Raw genomic sequence first — 23,178 nt, forward strand, 5'->3', positions numbered from 1 at the left:
ATAACACTGACAGCTGTTGGGGCCAGTCCCCGAACCCAGTGTAACCCTCCAACAAGTCATATCCAAGCCAGGTCATTAGGAAGACACTGAGATCTCAGGGGCAGCCTCCGTGGAAGGTTTCGGGACAGAAGACTACTGGGTCCAGGACAGTCTGGACCCAGAAAAGTCAAACAGTGTGGCCACGGATACATGGCAAAACTGGATCCTCCAACATCGGTCCAGGTTTTCCGGTTTGGCTGCCTTGCTTTCCTGGAGGCCGGGTTGACACTGCCAGACCCTTCCACCTGGGTGGGTGCCTAACTGACGCCTGACTCCAGGGCCTCCTGGGTCCCACGTGTCTGGAAGACTCTGCCTTTCTTTCCCCCAAGGCCTGAAAAGCCAACCGTCTGGCAGGTTACAGTCAGGAACGACTTCCAGAAAGAGAGAAGAAAGTGGGGCTGTGCAGCCTTTGCCTCCCACAGTGCTCTACCACAGGCGCACAGGTCTGCACTGATTGCTTACCACAGACCTGGACAGACCGTTTTATTAATATTAATAAGTAACCAGGAACAAAGGGCCCCTTTATTTTTAGCTTTCTCTAATTGCGTAGTAATTACTCATCTACAAAACAAATGAGCCCCGGCTCGCGGTTGCCATAGTACCGGGAGCCCAGCCTCCCTGAAGGACGATTGGCCGAGGGTCCTGCTGCTCCCGCCTCCTGCCCCGCCCCTCCACGACCATTGGTCCAAAGCAAAGCCCCAGCAACTGGGCGGCCAATCCGCTCCCAGCCCCGGGGCTACGCTGGGTTTCCCAGCGACCTTCCAGACTCAGTCCTCACTGCTCACAGGAAGGGATGTTGACTCATCCCTTAGGGGAACGGGAGAGGGTCTGTCGTGCCCAGAGAGGCCCTCCCTTGCTCCATCTTCTAGTTTCTTTCGGGCAGTGGCTAACTTCCTTCAGTCCTGTACTAGTTAAAGGCTCCTGTCAACTAATAATAACCTTCAGGCTGGCTCTCTTACCGGACCACGCCTCCTCTGGGTCTCCTTTGTCTGCCTTTGGTCTGAAAAGGATTCAGGGACTGAAAGCCAGATCAGAAATGTCAGCCAAAGCCAGACAGCACCATGACCTTAAGTTTGCAACAGCAGAAGCAGGTGCAAAATGTGCACATAATGCTTCCTGAGGCCTCTTGTAAATGGTTTTGGCTTCTCTCTTCCCCGGAGGATACGAGAATTAAGTTGATGGGCTGCTATGGTTTGCCCTTGAGTACGTGTTAAAAATGCAGACCTCTGCTCAAAGATCGGAAGGGCTGGCACCACAGAGCTTCCGCTGACATGGCTGAGAGCACAGATGCAATGAGACAGACCCAGGTTCTGGTCTTGTCTCTACTACCTCTGACAAGCTATCTAAGCCACAGTTTTAAGATTTTAAAAAATGGGAACGGGAATGATAGTGCACTCTTCATAGGATTAGGAGAATTAGATGGGGTAAGGCAGGTGGGCTGAGCACAGCCCTTGGCTCACTCATAATGCAGAAGTTATTAAAAACATATTACTTTTATCATCATCATGTATTAAAATTGGCTGGGAAGTGTCTCTAGCATTCTATCAACCACTTGCAAGCTATCTTTCCCTTCCGGGACCTTGCAGGTGGGTGTGAATGTTGAGATAATGGCCAGAACCCTCCTATTCATGCCACAGACTGATTTCACCGTGGCTCCCCCATCCTGACAGATCTAATTCCAAAAGCCAATCACAGCTGTTCAAAAGCATTATTTGCCCACCTCCTGTTCTGCAGGATTCCGAGCTGGCAAGGGGAGACCTTTTTATTAATATTTATAATAAGCATCCAGGAACAAAGGGCCCCTTTATTTTCTGCTTTCTCCGATTGCAAAATAATTAGTCATCTACACTAAGAATGAGGCTGACTTTGCCTCCTGGAGTTTGGAAGGTTTATATTGTTGGAGAAGGCGGGCACCACTCGGAGATATATGCAAAACATGTTCCATAGAGTCAGAACCCCGCCTTTCATCCAGAAGACCTCACCAGTCCAAAGGAGACCGAAGACAGGGTGTTGTGTCGAGGAGGGGCACTTGGGTAGGGTTAATCAGGTGTGGCTTCCTGGCAGTCTGAGCCAATTTGAGCGGAGGGAGCAAAGACAAGGACAGAGAGAGGCAGACTGGCAGTGGCTGCCGTGAGGGCCCAGGAGTGGGGACCAACAGTCCCAGGTAGGGAATGAATAACACCTTGTTGGCAAAAGGAAGGAGAGTCACAGAAAATGAAGGTGGAGCCCTGTGAGGGAATGCCCTCTCGTGTCAGCCATGCTCCTTGTTCCAGGTCATGAAGCCAACCCCAGCCCCAGGACTTAGGGAGGGGTCCAGCTCTGTTCTGTGGGACTGCTGCCAGGCTGATCTTCCTTAGCTGGTTTCATCCTTATCAAGCTCCACTGCCGTGAGGCATATGAACCTTTCCCACCAACATGACCATAGGGATCGGGTTTTCAAGGTCCCCGAGAATCCAGCCTGCCTTGACCTCATCAAGCCTCTACCCCCACTGCCCACCAGACAGCCTCCCACTGTCGCCCCAGCACGGGATGCTCATCCCCTGCCAACCTTTCACCCAAGTCCTCTCGCCTACAATGCCCTCTCATCTCCCACAGCAAATCCCGCAGGGCCCATCTGTGTCCAGTCTCCCGTCTGAGCCTCGCTGGCTGCTGCGTGCTCTCTGTGATCAGTGGCCGTGCATACTCACTGAAGACCAGCTCTTCTATCAGTTGTGTGCTGTGTCCTCCCTCAAAAGACTGGGAGCTTGTGGAAGGCAAGGACTGTGCCCTGAAATTCTGTGCCCTGATATTCCCCGACCCCAGCACGGTGCTGAGCCCAGAGTTCATCAGCTAATGGGTAAGAGCTAAAGGCGTGAAGCCACTCTTCCTAGGCAGTGACAGGCAAACATTTATGGCGCGTCTACTCTGCATACTCTGTCACTTGTCCTCCTGCTTTTAGTCCCATCTCCCTCGTCCACCCTGCTGTCAAGACTTGGCTAACATACAAATCTGAGGTCACTTCCCAGGTTCAGGCCTCTCTCAGGCTCCTAGCTGCCTGCGTGAAAGCAGCAGCTTCACCTGCGACCGCCCCCTACCCTGGGCCCCCTCTCCTGCCCCCAGTGCATTTTACTCTCCCGCTGCTGCGAACTGTTTGCAGAGTCACTCCTCTGTTTTGGGTTCTGGGGGCTTTGCACATGCCTTTCCCTCTGGTTCTTGGGGGAACTCCTATTTGTCCTTGAAAAGTGGAAAGAGTCACTCCCCTGTGAAACCTTCCCTGACTTCCCAGACAAAGCCAACTACATCCACCTCTGTGCCTTTCTGTGACTGGATGTTTGCTATCATATCAGAAGTACCCGTTAGCTTCCACGCTAGGCTGGGAGACACTTGAGGGCAGGGACTGTGCTCTGGATTCATCTAGGAGCTTCATCTAGGAGTTGTGGTGGGCTTCGTGCTTGCCCACCCAGCAGCATTCTCCCTTCCCCTCTTTTATCTGCACCCAGACTGTTCTTTGGAAATCCATCCTTCTCCTGCGCGTCAGCTCAGAGGGCTGAGCCTTAGCCAAGCAGCACAAAGTTCGGGACTTCTGCTAGAATTCAGGACCATCTGATGACCCCCTCTTCCTCTAGGCAGGTTGGCATGAAGCAGGAGACTGTTGTGACCATTTTGCTACTGTAGGAAAGCCAACATCAAGACAATATGGAAGCAAAGAGGAGGACAAAGCCAAGGGAACCGCAGAGAAAGAGCCCAGTAGTCTGATACATGAAACCGGCTCTTCCACAGAGCTCCCGGGATGTTGGCCAGTAAGTCCCCCATGACATTCAGCCATGCTGAGTTGGGTTTTCTGATCCAGCCCAAAGCACCCTGACTCAAGCCTAGCACAGTGCCTGCCACAAGTACTAATTAACTACTGTTGTTATCCACTTACTACATATCTGCTGAACTAAATTCCGTGGTAGATGCGCCCTGGGCCCAGTTCTGAAATCTACATCTGAGAGACGGGCCGTGAGATCTAGGGGCCTGAGTCCTTGGCTGACACAGCGTGGGCCCCCAGGCTCCTGGGCTCTTCCAGCACACCCCACATGTCGGGGGCATCTGGGTAGCAGGTGACCTCTTCAGGAACAAACACGGTTTCTCTGCAGAGCTATTAAAGGAGGCCAGAGACCTGGGTTCAAGGTCAGGGTTCTTCATCCTTGACCAAAGCCTTGCTCCCCGCATAACCAGCTGGGAGACTTTGGGTAAGTCATGCAACCATTCTGCAGATTTGCTTTCTCTTCAAAACCAAACACACAACACCAGGCCAAAAACCTCTGCCTTCCTGCCTGTCTTCTGGGCTAGCTGGGGTCAGAGACGTGGTCAGCTGACCTCTGCAGAAACGTAAGGGGTCATGACACACCGAGGCCCATGCACCTTTGGTGACTCTCACCACCATGTGGGTTCACCAGCTTTTGGGGCTCCCCGCACCCCCAAGTGGCCCGACCTAGCCCAGGGTGCCAGGAGGGGCTCCCTGTGCTCTTATGGGGTGGGGTGTCCGAGGACAGCACCACACTTTCCACCTTCCTCTAGATGGCAGGGCCTGGGATCCTGAGCCAGCGTGAGAGGGCCAAGCTCAGCGGGAGGTGGTGTCTCCTCCAAAAAGAATCCCATGGATTTAAAAGACCCTTAACATCCCCCCACTCCGTTCACTTTAGGATTAACTTCTACTGAGGTTTGGGCTTCAAGGCCAGTCGCTAATTGCACTAGAGCTGATTTATCAAGTGCACTGTGTTTCTATTACAAAATTATTGATCCCAGCCGATGTATTTTATCCTCAACAGGGTTGGTCCAAAAGCCCTTGGAAAATGAACGAAGCAGAGGTCAGCCACGGGCAGCTCCACACATTATTATAAATTCACTGGGTCTACTGAAATCCAAGGCAGGTCTCTTGGTGGCAAAAGACCCAGCCCTCTCAGAAATGAAGATCAGAGTGACAAACTGAGAAACGAGCTGCCCATCCCCAGGACACGAGGCGGCGGACCAAGAGGCAAGCCTGGCCGGCTGCGGCAGCTGCTTGTAAGGGGTCAGGAATCTGCCCTCCCTCTGGGCTGCTGTGCTGGATCTGTGCCGCAGCCACAGATGGGGTCTCTTTCCCAGCGAGATGCGTCCCCATGACCCTACCCCCAGTTGGGCTGTCCTGGGGCCGCCATCCCCCGAGAACGCTTGCTGCCAGCACAAAGAAGAGACGATTGCCCTACAGCTCCCCTTCCTGCACATCGGAGCCTGCTGATGGAGATGCAGAAAAGCCAGCTTCAGAAAGGGAGGCAGCCCGTGGATCCATTTTCCTTTTTACGCGAAGCTGGCAGTGTGAGAAGCAATGCGTCATGGGAAATAGGGATTCTCCGCAGGAGGGATCCGGATTCTCAGACCACTGGAGGCAAGACATGTTGTCTGCCTTTATATTCCTCGGCACCTGGCACAGAGCAGACCTTCAACGCCTGCTTGTTGAAAACAACATCCAGGAACCCTAAACCGTATGCCACAAAGGATGCTAGTAATTCCCGGATCCCTCCGGCAGCTGGAGGAGTGTGGGCGGGACACTGTTGTTCATGTCCCTTGGACCCCAGCACCTGTAAGGTGAAGGGTGTCACGGGGAAAATGGAAAACACCAAGAGGGGAGGCGTGGGATGGGCAGGCCTGCTTCGTGCACACCTGCACCCACTCCCCTTTATGGTTCAAGTTCAACTGTTTCCTTTCCCTCATGAGTTGAATTTTACTTTTGTTCGTTGTACCTACTGGAACCGAAATGGTTAGGATGTTTAGTCACAGCGTAGCAAAGCCATTCTCTGAGCAGAGCCAGACCCCGGATTTAGGCCAATAAGGGGGATTTTCGCTCTCTCTGCCTTCTATCCCACCGTCCTTCCTGCTCAGCAGCCTGCGTCAGTAGGCAGCTTTGGCAGCCCTGGAAGCCTTACTGCTTCCAGACGTTTCCCTCTGCCTCCTCCCACCCGCCCCTGCAGGACGGCTCTTCCCAGATTTCCCTTCCTGGGCTTTGGGAGCCTCCTTCTGTCCAGTGGCTGACTGGCCTGCTCATTTGCAGTCCTTGTTCATGTGGACGCAGCCACTGACCTCTCGCCACCATTCCACTGTCACCTCACACTCTTCTGGGAATGCCACGGACGCTGTGATGTCCTGGGCTCCAGTCTCCCACAACAGATAACTTATCCCCTGAAGGTTCAGGTCCCATGGTGTCCTCCTGTGGCTTTAGGTCAGAGCCACCAATTAGCCTGACTAAAGAGCAGGTCCCAGGCAGCAACTACTATTTCACCAATTTGTAAAGACTGGAGCCATCTCCAAAAGCTTGGAGAGACCTCTGGTACTCTGGTACGGCTTGTCCCCACAAATGTAGGGGAGATGGCATGTCCAGGGACACGGACTGCCCACGCCCCTGAGCCAAGGGCAGAGCTGCGGGACTGGGGAATCTTCCTGGCGAGGTGGGGGGAAACTTCAGCCTTCTCTCCGAATGTCACGGGTTCCCCTTCCCTCTTGCCCCCCCAACAAAGAGCTGTGCTAATAACCTCCACACTAGGAAGGTTGCCACTCTGACGCCATTTGCCCCCCTCCCACCCCCACCCCCACCCTTGGAGGGCACACAAAAAGGCTTCTCCTTCATCTTCACCAACTATAAGAACCGACGCTAACCTTCGCCAGGACCCAATGCATTCCCTGTCTGCAGACCCAGGATCGTAAGATTGGAATCCTGTTCCCTACCACGTCTCACTTCCTCTCCGCCCTGGGGACCAGACCATGCAGACAGGACCGCCATGCGGACCTGTTCCCCCCAACAGGCCGGATGTGAGCTGGCAAAGGACCCAAGGCATTGAGGGCCTTGCCGGTGGGCCTTGACAAAGAAGAGAAGACCTGTTCTGGTCAAGACCCTACGAGGAAGATGAGAACAAGGATGAACGGTCAGACTCCTTCCGATCCCAGTTCTGTTCACAGACAGGGTCGCCAGCGAGCTCAGTGAGGAAGGCTAGAGCTGGGGGTGGTGGCCCAGTGCTGGACTGGGGGAGCAGGGAGCGTGAGGGGAGGTGGTGGTGGCTGATGGCGAGAACATGGATCCAAGCCCTTTGGCAACATTGAAAATATGGAGCCCCCTGTCTTCCTGGTCCCCCGCGCTGTCCTGCCGGCAGCCGTGCTGGGCCGGGCTGTCAGAGACCCTGTAATATCAACTCAACAATGCATGTTCTAGGGCTACGGCTAATACCAGGACATCTACTACAGTGCATGCATTTAGTTCAGTCCCACAGAGACATACACTCTAAGAACAGGCAGGGGAGGTGTGAAATGTTTTACTGGACAACAGGTGTTTTGGAGTCGTGACTAATAAAAAAAAAAAAATCGAAAACGAAAGTGTACAAAAAAAAGACATTTCTCGAGAGTTGGATATGAGTTTGTTTCTTGAACTGTTTTCATCTGAACAAGCAAAAACATGCAAACCAGCTGGTACTAACAGGAAGCTGGACACTGAGAGAGGATTAATAGGTGTGGACAAACCTTCCCGCTGAGCGTGCTCAGAAGAGTGTTTGAGAGGAGGTGTGCAGATCCTAGTGTAAGAGAGGCGGGAAAGTATGCCTCAGAGACACTCTCTCACCGCAGCCCCAACCAAGCAAGAGAAAAGACAATAGAAACATGACTCTCGCACTCACCACCACCGTCAGGAGCTCATGTTACTAGACTGGAATAAAGCTGGCAAGTATAAAGTACAGTAAGGGGTCCTGGCTGGGGCCGGAGACGGGCTGGGCGGGGGGTGGGCAGGGGGCTCAGAAGCTCTTCGACTGATACACAGACCCACCCCGTGATGTCACCCGGAAATAATACAGCCTGAGCATCCGAACCACTCCCCTCACCTCTGTGTGTGTGTGTGTGTGTGTGTGTGTGTCTGGGGTCGCTGACCAAACTGGACTTAGGTTTGGGTAGGACAGGATGAGGCCATCAGAACTGAATGAGTACGATCAAAATAAACAAACAAACTCTCGACTGAGCACAAGAAAAGATGACGTTTCAGACTACCGGTGAAGGTAAAAGAAAAGTGACCACTGATAGTGAAGTCATCTAGGAGTCGGCAGGGACCTCGCCTGGCGGGGGGTCTCCTGAGCCCTGCTCACCTCAGGTCCTGCGTGAATTAGGAAAAGGCGGGCAGGCTGGCCTCGAGGAGTCGGCTGAGGTGGGTGCAGAGCTCAAGGCCCCCCCTGGACCTCCTACCCTGACACCATAGCCCTGACAGATACGAGTTGCCAACCTGAGCGAAATCCGAGTTGCTCCCCACCCCCCCCACGGCCCTCAGCAGGTGCTTCTACCTCAGGAAGCTCCCCTGGTACATCAAAATATGGAAGGAGAAAAAAAAAAAAACCAAAACTGTGGAGCTGGACAAAAACGAAAGGCCCTCCTTTCACAGGATGCCTGATCCCTAGACCAAGCCTGACAGCCATGCCCTGGGGAGTGGAGGCCACGCTTCCTGCAGTTTGGAGTCCCCTGCCAGGTTCGGGGGAGTACCAAGCTCAAGGTCGGTACTCCACAGACTCCCTGTACCAGCTTCTTCCTGTAAGACGAAGTGCCTGGGCTTGTGATGCCCTCCCACAGCCGAAGCTGCTTGCTTGGGGGGCAGAAGGAACACCCCTGTCCCCCGGGAAGGAGCTGGCACGGGAGGAGGGTGTGCAGGGTTGCAGGAGCAGGGGAAGGGAGAACTGGGCAGTCAGCCTTCAGCGATCACCTGCTGGCCCGGGCTGATGCACAAACTCAAACCAGTCTGTGCCGTCCCTCTCACGCGTCTGCCAAAATGCCATGGAGGGGCCACCACAACAGGTAAATAACTGGCCGTCTCCCCAGGCTCGGAGTCCAGATTATGTTCTAGAGGGAGAGAGGGGGACAGTCCTTACAGGCCAAAATACGCTAAAAGAAAGACAGGCAGAGATCTTCTTTCCCCAACCTGTAACCCTGCTCCAGGTCCAAAGACTGGGATGGGGATGAGGGGGTGAGCTACACTGTCTATACAGAGGCAGGTGTCTTCCAGCCCAGGCGGTGTTCTGACTTTGGCAGGCACCGTCTAGTTGTCGCCCTGGGGCTCACCCCAAGCCCCTGACCCCCAGGCAGTACTGCCGGGTGCCCTGTGGCCTCCTGGCCAAGCCTGCACCCTTGGGGCCAGGCACCTCGGAGTTGAGGATTTACTCCTTGCACTAACCTAGGCTGGTGTGGGGCAGGTGGTCTGGGAGCACGCTCCTGAATAGAATTCACTAACAGTGCAGCAATGAGCATGGCTGACCTCGAATGGCCCCTGGGAGACTTGGCTCCCGATGGAAATGGCTACAAATAAAACACCACTGATCCTGGAAAAAAAAGTGTGGTTGGAGATGGCTCTGGAGTTTGGGGTTAGGAGTTGGGGAGAAATGGGTGGGACTCCCGCCTGGCTCTGGGGGGGTCCGTGAGAGGGTGGGGGTGGCAGAGGGGGGGCACGGGCCACAGGGAGACCGCTCTCAGACTTGCGAAGAACCCCATGCTGCCCTTTAAACTTGCCATGAAGTCAAGGAGAATGGGGGTGGGGAGAGAGGCAGGGTTAATTTCGGGTTAAAGTTTAGTTTCATAATCCAAGTTATAATAAGAAAGAAACTGAACGGAGAAAACAACCAACACTCAAAAATCTCGAGTTTTCTTTTTGTCGTCCCCCCCACCAGGCACAGGTAGGACAGAGGCTTGTTTGTAACGATACCAAAAAGCACTCAAGTTAAAAAAACCAAACAGAACAGGGAGACACCAGGCAGCGGCGCGCCTGCCCCCAGGGCAGGGGCACCAGGGGACACTGGCCAGCGGGCAGGTGGGGGCCGCTGGAGGCTGAGCGGGTGCCCAGCTCTCTGGCTAATTGGCCTTCAGCAGCCCCCAGAGAGCTCCTGGCCCCTCCAAACAAATCCCCAGTGGGTGATTCCGGGGAGTGGCTCCTTTGTAGCTCGAGGCAGTGCCAGTTTGCATGGAACGGATTTTTACTGATGTTTCTAAAGGGCCTCACTGTGCCAGTCTCTTACCACTGAGGGTTTGGGTTTTGGCATTTACCCTCTGGGCTTTGAATGCCCCATTTCCTGGTACCCCACCAGCGCCTCCCTTCCCCCACCCTCCTCACCGCCCTGTCCCTAACTGCTCCCTGGGGTGCTCTGCTGCCCTGTCCCCGGGGCATGGTGGGGAGAGTCTTGGAGGAGCAGGGGCCCCTCCCCCGCTGGGGCGCGGATTCCAGGCGGCCTCCCGGGGAGCCCGGCACACGACGGCAGCCCAGCTTGCTTAGAAAGGCGGGGAGCATCTGGGGGAGAGGGACAGAGGTGCCCTGGGGCCCGCGTCGTGGACATACCAGTTCCAGCCGGACCCACAGGGCTGCTGGGAAAACGCTCCCACCTCACTTGAAGGGCTCTAGACCTCCTAAGAGGCTGGGTTTAGAGACCAAAGGACCAGGGCAGTTTTGTGGGAGAGGAAAAACCCCAGTTCCCTTGGCAGGTGGAGTCCAGGAACTCTCCGGTCTCTGCTCTGAGGAGAGCCTGGGAGGCAACAGGGGCTTCAAGAAATCACTCCCTTTCACAGAGGTCAGGACTGGCCCTACTTCTGGCCTCCGGGGACCAGGGTCTGAGCTGAATCAGCAAGGCCACCTGCCAGGTGCAGCAGGGGCCTGGAGGCCAGAAGCCTCCCTTGCACAACCCAGATCTTCTCTGGCTAGGTCAGAGGCCCAAGGAAGGGAGCCTCATGAAGCAGTGAAAGCCAACGAGGGAAATGCCGCGGGTGCCCTGAAGCCGGCTGTGGGGTGAGGGGGCCGTCCAAAGTCAAAACCAAGGTCACTGCTCTGTTTTCAAGGAGAGAGTAAGACTCTACCTTTGGTTTGCAGTCCTGCGACTGATCCACACTGGGAGCTGCCCTGGGGTGGCAGGGCCTTGCCCGCGCCCCCCTGTCCCCACCCTCTGGGCTGTGGTGACAGTAGTGGACAGACGCAGCCACACAGATCCAACAGGGCCTTTACCTTCCCCCGCACACTGGGGCATGCCTGGGAGCGCCTGCCCCGCACACCTCCCTACCTGATCCTCTTGCAGCCGCCACTGCCGCCGCCGCCACTGGTCCGTAAGCCGCTGCTGGGAAGCCTGGCAGGGAGAGAGGAGCTGGAGTGAGGGTCAGAACCTGGAAGGGGCCCCCCGGCACAGCCCGGGCTCACAGGCTGTGCTCCACCCCCTCCTCCAAAGGCTAGGAGCCAGAAGGGATCTCCTCAGGGCAGCCTTTAGGAGGGACCCAGGTCAGCAGCTCTCAGGCTTCTGGAAGGCATAGCCCCTTCAGGTGTGTTTCATTCCTACACAAAGGTCACCACAGAAACTACTTCTAGAAGGCACACCGAAATAATCTAAGAGGATGAGGAGGATCCTCTCTTGGGAGCAGGGCAGGGTCCCTGCTGTCCTTGCCATGATGGAGGGGGTCCCCCAGGGTGTGTCCATGGCAGCGCCAAGCATGGCCCAGGAACCACCCCCCACCCCGGCCCGGACCAGGTGGCCCTGAGCCTCTGGGCAGCACAGGCACCTGGGCCAGGAGGTGGCTGAACTCCAGCTGCTCTCCTGAGGCTCTGCTAGTCCGGACTCTGGAAAGCCTGTACTAGCATCGTCTCAGCCCCAGGCCGGAGGGTGAGGTGTGCTGGGAGGCCCGGCTGACTGCCCGAGTACACGGGAAGGCAGCTGGGGGAGGGAGTGGGTAGCCACAGGACCAATGCGAAGTGAGCCCTGTGGCTTTTGTCTCTCCATTTCAACCTCCTGAGGCACATGATGGGGATTTCAATCGGCCTCTTGTCTGAGTTCCACCTCCTGATCAAGCTGGCAGTGAAGGGTGTCCTAGGGGTCTCCATCAAGTGTCTGCCTAGCTAAGAACACCCGGAGCAGCAAGGCTGTCCCAGAAATGGGACTGAAGGTTGGAAGGGAGAAAGTGACCCAGCGTGGCTGCAGAATGTCCAGGGGAAGGAAGAGGTGGGCTAGTCCTCTCCCGTGGGCTTCTCTTGGCCACCAGCATCACACATGCACAGTCACACGTGGGGACGGACACAGACACACTCACGCGCACACGGAGCAATAGCCATCTGCCATCCAGGCAGACTTTTCGAGGCCTGATTTCAAGCCCCACTTCCAAAGGCTGTGGTTTTACACGATGGGCCAGAAGCCAGCAGCGAACAACGGGCAGCCAGACAGCTGCTGGGCTTCAGCCTTTGGGCCTTCCAAATACGGACCTGCTACAGGACACAGTGGGGGAGCACATGCACCATGGGGGGCAGGGAGCAGGGTGGGAGTAGGGACAAAAGAATAGAAAGAGAGCCATCCCCCAAACACAGCAGAAACTAGAAGCCCACTAAACTCTAAGACTATTATCCTAGCTACACGGAACTACTGGGGAGGAAAAAAAGTTCAAAAGGGAACAGCTACTCTAAAAAGGTCAGGCTAAGCTACTTAAAATGTCAATGAAAAAAGACATACTTGCATTTAAATATGGTAATAGGGCTGTTGAAGGGGGGAAAAAGAAAGATCCAGGTGAAATAAGGGTACAAGGTCATCCCTGGTTGCTGGAACGGGTCTCCCAGCTCCCATGAAGGCCCCACACGTGCCAGGAGGCCACTCCCTCCCCCATGGGGGGCTACCACGGCCCCCTTGCCACCTGAGACCCACAAAGGCACTCCCCCACCAAGTCCTTTCCCCTTTCTTTCAAGCAGGGTCTAGGTTTCTGGAAATGTGGGTGATAGAAGAAAGTGCTGAAGGAAAATAAGGAAGAACTGGAGTTATTTCTCCCTGTCCCAACCTCCGCACACTAGGCAACCCCCCTCCCCCGCTGCAGGCACACGCAGCAGCGCTCAGGGGACCCCGAAGGAGAAGGAAGTGGGCTGGGAGAGAAGGAAGGTCTACTTATTCTTTTGCACTCCTCACCGGTTTCCTTGGAAGCCTGAAAAGATGTCCACCGCAGGGGTGGGGTGGGGGGGGGAGTGGGGGGCAGAACCAGAGGGAGGCGAGTTTAGTCAATAAAAAAGACATTTAACAAAAGGGCTATTTTCTGGAGTCAAGCGCATTTTTGACCAGAAAAAAAAAGAGTCTAAGAGAAAGAGGAAGAAAAAAAAAAACTTATCCAAGAAAGGAAATCCATTATCCTTAATCTCAGATAAAGGTTTCTGCTGGAGACTGAGCATCAGACACTGCTAAGGGCTAGAATTTCATCTCAACCATCAAACAGGGCTGAGCGGACTGACAGGTGTGAGAAGAGGGACAGGGAGGAGAGCACAGTCTGCCCCCCAACACCGGAGACCCCGGAGAGGGGAGCCTGCAGCCCTGGCAGTGACTGCATCTGAGACGCCAGGGTAAGGGGCCCCAGCCCAGCCTCTGTGGGACTCGGTCCCGGATCACTTCCACAGCTCCCTGCCATTCCCCCTCCCGTCCTCCGAGGCAGCTCTGCTGCACTGGTCACCCCACGCATACTCTTCGGATGACCTAGTGGATAAGCTCAATGCTATTATCAGGGGGACCCCATGGACTCTCCTTGGTGGCTGGGCTTGCTGGGGATGGGCAGACCCAGATCCAAGAACGGTGGGGTGCGTGTGTGTGTGCACACATGTCCATGTGTCGGGGTGACACAAGGGGCTATCAGAGGCCAAAGAAGCTTCACGACCCGGGGCCTCGAGCTGTCCTGATGGAGAACAGCCTGTCTCTAGGACAGTGAGAGGCACCTGAGGACCAGGAGGCCCCAGCCCAGGGACTGTGGTGGAGATGAGGCCCCTGGACTAGACCCGGACCTGGAAGAGCTGCGGGTGCAGGGAGGAGAAGCCTTCCAGACTTGCCTCGTGGTCCTGATTTCAGCTTTTCTCCCCAGGCCCCGAGGAGCCAGGGGTCATCTACGGTGGCCTAGCTGTCTGGGAAACCTCTCATTTTACTTCTGAAGGGAAAGGCGGTCTGGGCTGCGGAGGAGAGAACTGTTCCGGCCAGGGGTACCCAGGAGAAGACCTTGGGGGAATTAGGCAGAAGGGCTGACAGGGCTCAGGAGGCAGAACCCCTGGCCCCGGAGTGCCCGTGGCTGCCCCAGCACCCTGCTCACTGCCCAGAATAGATGACCATCTCCTCTCTGCTGCCGGGAATGTGGGCAGAGGCTTCCTGCTTCGTATAGCCTGCCTGGCCGATGGGAAGGGAGTAACCAGGCCTCCTGTGAGACAGGTGAGCACGAATCTTGGGTTCAAATCCTGGCTCAGCCATTTACCAGCTGTGTGACTTTGGGCAAGTTGCTTAACCTTTCTGTGCCTTCATGTCCCCATCTGTAAAGGAGGTGATGATATGAGTGCAAGATTAATATACACAAAATCTTCAGATGAACTCCTGCCAGGAGTTCAATGAATGTCAGGTGTCATTTTGGGGAGGGCTGTCCAGCTATCAGCCCCACTTTTTAAGACAGGACTCCCCTGCACAGAGGGCTGTTTCACTCTCCCCATGATGGCCCACAGGGCCAGAGAGTCATAAGCACACGGGAGAGGCTGGAATGCTTTACCTATAACAGTGGCCTGTCATCCTTCACGCTGTCCCAGACACCTAATGTCATTCTAGCGGAGTTTAAGTTCCCTATTTCAAGACTAGCATATGCGTTCCATTCAGCTCTTATAGTGACTAGGCCAAGGGGCTGGCGGGACCCTCCTGCTCTAACACTTCTCCTTCCTTAGCAAAGAACCAGATGTTCTGCTGACAGAAATTCAGGGTCTGGGGGCATAGGTTGCCCGCCCAGGAGCCTGGGTGTTAGGAATGAGGTCTGCCCCTGCTGTTCAAGCCCCATGCATGCACGGAGAGGGTACCTGGGAACAAAAGAATGATGCTGAGGCTTAACTCCAAGTACACACAGGTGCCATGCCTTATTTAATGGAGGTCAAATCCGAAGACCCAGTCTCACTAGTCTGAAGGTCCTCTAGCCCTCCGATGGGAGAAGAGAAGGGTCACCCTGCTTGGAGTCAGAGCCCAGCCTCCATCCCCTGCTGCCCTGGCCTCACTGAGTAACCTGGGCACGGCGCTTCCGTTCTCTGGGCCCTGAGTAACCAGCTCGTGCAGCCGGAGAACCACTGTTGTCCCCTCACCTCTGAGCCTGCATGAACCCATCTTCCTGATGCCAAGGTCTCTGGCCCTGGAAAGCGGTGCCTCTGGGCTTTGTAACTCATCTAAGTATAAGCTGTCACCATCCCATTGACCGTGAATGAGACACTTTCCTGGACTTCTCCAAGCTGGGAGAAACTGGACGGCAAATTAGAAGTCAATGGCACTTTAGATTTTTTTTGAGAATTCTAGGGCACCACACCTCCTTCGGATGCTTCCTGGGAAGCACTGGTTCCTGCCTCCCTGAAGCAGGTGTTTTGATGTGCAAATCTTCTCTTGCTGGCTGACAAATTCTTCTAGGGCAGGGCCTGAGCCCCCTGTCCCACTTAAGACCTAGTGCAGAGTCTGCCCCAAAGAAGGTTCTGGTGGAGCACCAGCTGCTGAGGCTCAGGACAACCCAGGGAGGGTGCCTGAGAGCCGGCGCAGGAAGTCACTGCTGCATGGTGGCTTCACTGTGCGTGGAGCTGCCTCTCCTCCCGCAATCCTCCAACCCCAGGGGGACAAGCTCAAATGCACGGAGCATAATGAATCAGATCTGGGGGGTGGGGGGCTGCTCCCTGATCCCCGGGGAGCCTTGACAAATCCTGAGACCTGGCTCCCCAGAGAATCAGACTTAGCTGCTCTGGGCTGCAGCCCACATGCACAGTGGGACCTTTCCCTGCTTTCCGGGTGATCCCAGGGCACGGCCAAGGGCTCCCACCTTTGGTGTAAAGGCTTTCAAAAATTTTAAGACGTTCAATGGCACCGCACATCTGCCCAAGTCCATCACCCTGCTTCCTTGTGGAAAGGAAGGCCCTCCCGGAGATTCAGCAGTGACTCTCCTCGGGACCATGTCTCTTTTGAGACCCACGGCGGGGCCTCCGCGTGGAGCAGCGGGGCTCCAGCCTGGCTGGGGGGAGCTTTCACAACATATTAAGAACCAGGGAAGGCCCCCATCGCTAGCTTTTAAAGGCCTTCCAGATGCTTCTGATGCACTGTGGAGGCAGTGAACCCTGACTTAGGGAAGGCTGAGCTGGCAGTCCACACTGAAACGGTGCTCCTTTCCTGCCGGCTACGGGGTGTCAGCTTGGGCACCTCTTTCCCTATAACCTCCTCCCTGCACGGCATGAAAAGATGCCTGGGAGCAGGCTGCCAGGGAGACGGCTCCAGCACAGTCACTACTTATTTCTGTGACCTTGGAAAAGTCCACGGGCCTCTGTGCCTCTCACAGAAAGAGGAGATGAGAGAATTTGGAGCTTCCTGGGGGTTCCAACAGGCTGGGACTTTGAGGGAGTCTTGTAATGTGTGTTCCCATCCCGAAGGCTCCATTAGGAAGGCAATTTTTCCTCTGCTGCGTTTGCTCAGACCACTCTCTGTCCCCGTCCCCAGCACGTCCTGCATCTCCCCCACCAACACTTTCTTCAGATGATTCCAACATTCTTGGCTAAACCCACTGTTGCCTCACTGAATCCAAACACTCCAAAAGACGCCACCCCGAGAAGAAAAGGTCACCCAGAACGTACGAAACAACACCGTGGAAGACTAGAAAACGCTCCCATCTGTCATCTGACTGACCCAGGGCCCTGCCCAGCTCCTGGGCAGACCTGCCTGGTGTGCCCCAGGGCTGGTTCTTTGAAAGGAAATCCATACCTTTGTGCAGAGAGAGCAGCGGCTGCTGGGGGTGTGAGCGGAAAGGGGATGGATGGTGCATTTCTGGAGTAGGAGGACCTAGGGGGTCTAGAGAGGGCCTGAAGAGGTGGGACAACTGATTACCAATGGGACCTGGCTTTGATCGAGCTGTAAAATTCTGCTCTGAAGAATGCTAATAGGTGTCCATTAGGAAAAAAAGGAAAAAAACAAAACCCAAGTTCAAAATAGGAATCTGATTTCCACCCACCATTTTAGGAGCAAGACCGACATTCCCTAAGGACACCAACAGTGCCATTCTCACGGGGATCCCCTCTCCACTGCCTTCCCCACCCCCAGGAGAGGGCTAGGGCTCCTGCTGGGGCTGAGGTGCTGGAGAGAGTGTGGGGTAGAAGGCGGAGGGACCAACAAGAAGGCCAGGCCTCCCTGCCTGGGCACAGGCAGGGGGAAGGGCGTGCAGCTCAGGCCTGGTCCTGGGTCCTCCCAGTTGCCCAAAGGAAGCGAGAGGCTCCAGGTGTTGCCTGAGAGAGCGAGAGAGAGCGAGAGAGCCCTAAGGGTGTTGGCACCTAGAGCAGAGGGATGGCACAACACTCCTCCCAAACAACTTTTAATGCAGTTGCTGTTTAGCTTCATCTTCTCTGCAGATGTCGTAACGGGGATAAAGGGAAAGTACGCTACACATCAAACCTTCGAGAGGTTTTACAGTCTGGTAGTCAGAGAGCCTTGGTTTGGATGAAAGGGTTTGTGGAAGCATGACCAAGTCAGGGAGCATCCTTTGGAAATGACAAGAAGCTTCCCAGGAGAGGCAAGCGCAGCCGCTGGGTGCCCGCCAGCAGTGAAAGCTGTGTGTCTTCCTGATCAGAGGGTGCTCAGGGAGCACGACGCACCGCTTACCATCACTGTGCCCCCGAGTGCCAGCAGTGGGGTGAGGCCTGCCCCCCACCCCCACATGGGGCTTTGTGGCTTCCCATCTTCCTGCTCCCGGATAACGAAACTCAGGAACCGGTCCTGGTCTCCATCCAGGCCTGGCTCCCAGCTCAGAGCGTGGGGCTGAGGGCTTCAGGAGGAGAGCTGAGAACACCCTTCAGGGCCTGATTGCTCAGGTGCTGGGGCTCTTCCAGGAAAAAGGAAGCTGAGCGCTCCACGGGGGGCTCTGGCCCAGCATCCTCCTCCCTGGGCCTTTCCAGCCCCTTACCGGTAGAGCTGGGCATGCAGCCCCTCTCTTTGACCCAGAACTTCTGCAAGGAAGCTATGTTCGAGCCTTCCCCACTTCTAGACCCCTTCTCTCTTCATAGTATTTACTGAGCACTTACTACACTCCAGGCACTGTTCTAAGCATGGTGGTCAGAGCAGTGACTGAGATTCCCATGTTTCTGCCCTCATGGAGCCCACAGTTGCTGGTCTCTGACAAGAAAGGGGGGCTCTGTCTGTGGGACCACGCTGCACACAATCAGCTCCCTGGGAAGGAAAGGAAATCAGCCAACAAGAAGCAGGGCCTTGGACCCAGGGGAGCTACGACTCACTCTGCCAGGGAGAAAGGAGGGCTCCACCATGGACCCGTCAAGTTTGGAACCAAGCCCATGTCTGCTCTAGGGTCTCCTAGCTGAGCTCCAGCCCCGGTGTGGCTGCATCAAATGCTGCTCCAAAAGGGGGCTGGCACCAGGATCAGCTGAGGCAGGACATGTGCTCTGGCTCCGGCTGCTGGCCCCCCAAGGGTACTCCCTTCCACATCACGCTCTCTCTCCAGCAAGACCTCAAGAGTGAGGATGGCCGCAGGGAGCTGGTTCCCAAACCACTTCCCGCTGCTCTGTGCACTCTCTGCCCATCTCTCTGAGACTGAGGACCAAGATCTTCAAGAGAAGGCACTCCACACCGTCGTTTCAAGGGACACAGCAGCAACTATTCTGACAGCTTCTCCTTCCATGAAAGCACGTCCTCCCCACCCCCGCTCACAAGCACCGAGGTCTCTGCTTGTGAGATGCTCACCCACCTGCCCCCAGCGGGTGTCACGACAAACCACTGGCCTGACTGTTGTCCCTTCTAGGGCTTGCTGTTTGCATGGCTCCTCACACTTTTCCTGGCTCCCCAAATTTTAGATGCTGAGTCAAAAATTCTGCTTCCTCCCCACAGGGTCTCCTGCTGGTCCCTTTAAACCTAAATGGCCTTGAGTCTCTTTGGGTCTCCTCCCCAGGCTCTGCAATGGCTCTGTCCCAGCACAGTTCCAAAGAGCACCCGGGTGGCACCCACCTCTATGGACCAGGACAGGGAACACTGAAGCCTGGAGCACCCGAGACTTCTTGTTGAAACACCCCAGGCCCCCATCCTGGCCCCGTCACTAACTCCGTGAGTAAATGAACATTTGTGACCTCAACCCCACCCCTGGCGTAAAATGTAGCCCCTCCCACCAAAAACACACATACTCTTTGTCTCCTGACATAGATGCTTCTGTGCTGAATGGCAGACCACTGCTGTATTGGGCATCACTGGGAATGGTCAAAGAGTCTTGGGGGGCAGCCCAGGGTGGTAAGGGAGATGCGCTGGGGACACAGGGCCGCTGTTACCAAGCGGCACAGACACATCTCACAGTTTTCACAGCACGGCATACCATTCGCGTGCCAGCCCGAGTTGGAAGGGCAAATGCTGGAACCTTCTCAACACCTGTCTCCTCACCTGTACAATAGAAGAACATGGCTTTGACAATAAGAAACCTGTTACCGCAAGCCAGAGAATAAGAGCAGCTGCCATGGTGGCACTTTCCAAGGCCAAGGACCCAGAAAGTCCCCTCCAGCTGGGCCCATCCTAGAGAGGCTGGGGTCCCCTTCGTAAGCCGGCCCCACAGCCCTGCAAGGAAGACGTCGCTAGTTCCATTTAACAGAGGAAGGACTCCAGGGCCAGCGTGGTTCAAGGGAACTGTACAGACAGCGATTACAGCAAGGTGGTAAAATGCCATCTCCCGCACTCGGCGGGACCCAGGACAAGAGATGGAACTTCTATCCCCAGCTCCTTCTGCTCCTCTGAAAATGTGGCACCTCCTGGCCGGGCCGCTGTGACACTCAGTGATATGACGGCACTGGGTGCTCAGCGCAGTTATCTGGCACAGGCAAGCCATCAGTAAGTGCAGTAAGAACTTTTATTTCTATTTTTATTATTATTGCCCAAGGTAATAACAGTAGTGGAGCTGAGAACTCCCTCTGGAGACTTCCTATTCTAAAATCCTATTAATTTACATGACATTTCACATCCGAAGGGCTTTCGTAGATAACATTTATAATTTGCTTGTGAGTGATAAGGGTAGGTTTTATCTGAAGTGCAATAGCTAACTTTGTGGGGTAACGTGACCGGGGAAGGCAGGGGGCTTGCGGGGGCTCGGGGAGGGACGTGTCCCTGTGACAGTGGGACCACAGGTGTGGACGTGGATCCCGGGGCTCTGGCGCTCTCGGCTCCTCACAGCTCCTCTGGGGAGGCCCCGGCTAGCGGAGCCTCTCTGGGTCCTTCCGTCTCAGTGGAAACCTGTTCTCTTCCCCCAGCAAATGCCCTGAAAGGGCAACAGCATGTCTATTCTTCTCCAGCTGTCCTGGCCCAGGTAATGGTGCAGGATCTGCCCGAGGTGGGAGGGAGGGTTACAATGGACAGAGGCAGGAATGCAAGGGAAGACGTAGGATGCTTTCGTGCCTTTAACCTGCTAGTCTCTGGGTTTGGAATACCCTTGCCTCATCAGCTGCTGGTGAAACTCTGTTTCCGACTCAAAACCCAGGTCAGGCGCCACCCCTTCCTGAGAGCCTCCCAAGCAAGGTCTTTCCCCCTTCCCCCGTGCTCACTTGGCACACCAGTCACACCACACCAGTCACACCGCATAGGAACACATCTGGCCACATGTGGGATGTCCTCCAGGCACCCATCTCCTTGCTTGCTCACTTGGCATCCCTGTGCCTGGAGAGGACCCGGCCTGGGCCAGGCCCCGAAGACCCTCTCCAGCATGCTGCAGAAAACGTGCCTGTGCCCCCACCCTCAAAACTAAGGGTGCAGGAATGAGAGGGAGCGACCCCACAGGTCAGGATCTCGAAGGGGCAGGGGATCTGAGCTGGGCTGCACTCTGCGGCAAACGTCTCTGGGCGGGACCCTGCTTCCTATTTTCAGCCTGGGGAGGAGGAGGGCATGAGAGCCTCTGCCTTCTGGTATGTCCTTGGCTGTCATGGAAGACATGACTGCCGATCCCTCAAGCCGGCCACTGCCACCTGCCTATAATTCCAGATGCGATATTTTGTGGTTATTTTGTGTTTTAAGTGGCCAGCTTTCATGTGCTTTTGCTGATGGAAATGAAACCTGAAGGGCTTGAAGCAAGGTGATTGCATTCAAGCTGGCAGGCTGAGTGGGACTCTGTAAGCCTGGAGGTACAGGTACACTGGAAGGTGGGAGCAGAGCAAGGGGGGCAGTGCAGGGGGACATGGGATCGGTGGGCGTGGCGCTCAGCCCCCAGGATGAGGAGGGATGAAGCCAGGCCCCAGGCCCGCAGCCTCCCTTGTGCTGTCCCGCCCTGTCTCTGCAGGGTCTCCTTCTCCTCGGACACAACCACACCCCCGCCCCCCACACCCGCCTTTCCCCAAGAACTGGATCATGCCTGATCCCAGTGCCCCTCTTAGCAACCTGTGAGGAAAGGGAGTGGGGCAACAGTCAACAGCCCCATTGGACAGCTGTGGACACGGAGCCCGGAGGAGGCCCTACTCTCCCTGCAGGCTGAGGGCAAGCACTGGGTCTCTGGATTTGGCCCTAGGAGAGTACTGGGCTGCACTCCGGGCTTTGGAGTGGGGAGCTGAGCCCTCCCTTTGGTTACATTTCCCTTTATTTATGCACAAGAGCTTTAAGAGGCACGGAAAGCTGATCGAAAGTGAAACCCGCAATTCACGTCAATTCAGATCGCTCTGAATCATTTCCGCAAACATTTATTAAGTGCCTATTAGGCCCTGCGCTCTGCTTTCATCTGGGAATAGCGTCGTCAGCTCCTGGTTCTCCACATTAAGGGAAGGCACAACGGCGAGGCCCACGGATGCCCGCCTGGCCCAGGCACAGCCCCCTGGCCACCACTCCCATGGCCCCTCAACAGCCCGCAGCCAGGATTCGGGGCTGGGGTAGTGGCACCTCCCCTGTTTTCTTCCAGAGCAGCAGACCTGTTTCCCTGACTGAGCTTACCTTCCACATTCAAACAGAGGAGAAGCCCAAGGGCTCACAGGGCCAGGGGGCCGGGAGGGGTTGGTCGTAGGAGGAGCAAGCTTGGGATTTAAAAATGGACCCCTGGATTGAGTCTGTGAAGAGCATAATCCCTGCAGACCAGTGTGAGGGCTGCAGGGCTGTGTGGATCAGGGTGGGTGAGGAACAGATGTGCAGGGGCGGCGGGGGGGGGGGGGGTGTCTGCTGCGTCATGAGGGGCCTTCTTCACAAGGGAGTGTTCGTTTATAGAACTGAAACACCTCGCTGCGGGCACCCAGGGCATAGGGGCCCAAGGTCCCGACTGCGTACCTGAGAAGCCAACCACCTCACCTTAGTAGTTCAAGATCAGCCGAGGTGGGGGGGCAGTGGGGGCAGGAAGAAGGGGTAGATGGAAGGGCTCCGGAGTTGTTCCCCGCCGGGGTCCAGGGGACCCATCCAGGCAGGATCCCAGGCCTGTGGGGTGGCAGCCAACGGCATTTCCAGACACTTCACAAGACGTCATACACCGGACCAAACCGACAAGTTTGGATCAGGAGCAGGATCAGGAGCAGCCCATCCCCCATAGCCAAGGCTGCTCCTCCCCCACCCCGATATCCGGGTTACTGCAAACTCCTTCCCCTCCCGAGAAGGAGAACGGGGGCTCTCCATGCTTTGCTTTCCACATTCAAGCCACTGCCATTAGGACAAGACTGACCATGAAGCCACTGTCTTTCCTCGGACCAGCCGGACCTGACTGAAGCTTACCTTGCAGCAGCCCCTACTGAGGCCTTTCCGCCAGAGGGCACAGGGTGTCCCTGAGCTCCTGCACCTCTCCTCAGACCACCCTGCCTCCTTTATGTGAAACAGAATAGCCATCTTCTAGAGTGACCGAAAATCCCCCGGCACCCAAGAACCATCATTAGACAAATAAGGAAAGCAAAATCCGTGGCGAGTGGGCCTGAGTCCCAGATCCAGCAATCCCGCAGGCATCGCTAATCAGGAACACAGCCTGGCTTTCTGCTGAGTGAGGACTTGGCCTCAAAATCGCTCTGAGGCCAGTTCTCTGGGCGGCCAGTAGCCATCCGTCAACATCCGCACCCGAGGCAGAACCTGTTTTCCACTGCTGGAGAGGTACAAGCACAAACTGGAACTCCCAGGACCAGAGGTCCAGGGTGTCCCCAGCCAGAAGGCGGCTTGCCTGGCTGCTCCC

At 55.8% G+C, this 23,178-nt stretch overlaps 1 protein-coding gene across 6 annotated transcripts in view; it reads right to left on the minus strand.

Moving 5' to 3' along the window:
* Positions 1-23,178, minus strand: part of MSI2 (musashi RNA binding protein 2) — a 388,920-nt gene that overhangs the window by 19,952 nt on the left and 345,790 nt on the right. For 5 of the 6 annotated variants that reach the window (XM_032320056.1, XM_032320055.1, XM_032320059.1 and 2 more), the window contains one exon: positions 11,097-11,159. In XM_032320056.1, the coding sequence (XP_032175947.1) occupies positions 11,097-11,159 (63 nt within the window). The other variant, XM_032320060.1, reaches the window with a different exon arrangement.

This window comes from Mustela erminea, chromosome 18, assembly GCF_009829155.1.
Source record: "Mustela erminea isolate mMusErm1 chromosome 18, mMusErm1.Pri, whole genome shotgun sequence".
Taxonomy (NCBI): domain Eukaryota; kingdom Metazoa; phylum Chordata; class Mammalia; order Carnivora; family Mustelidae; genus Mustela; species Mustela erminea.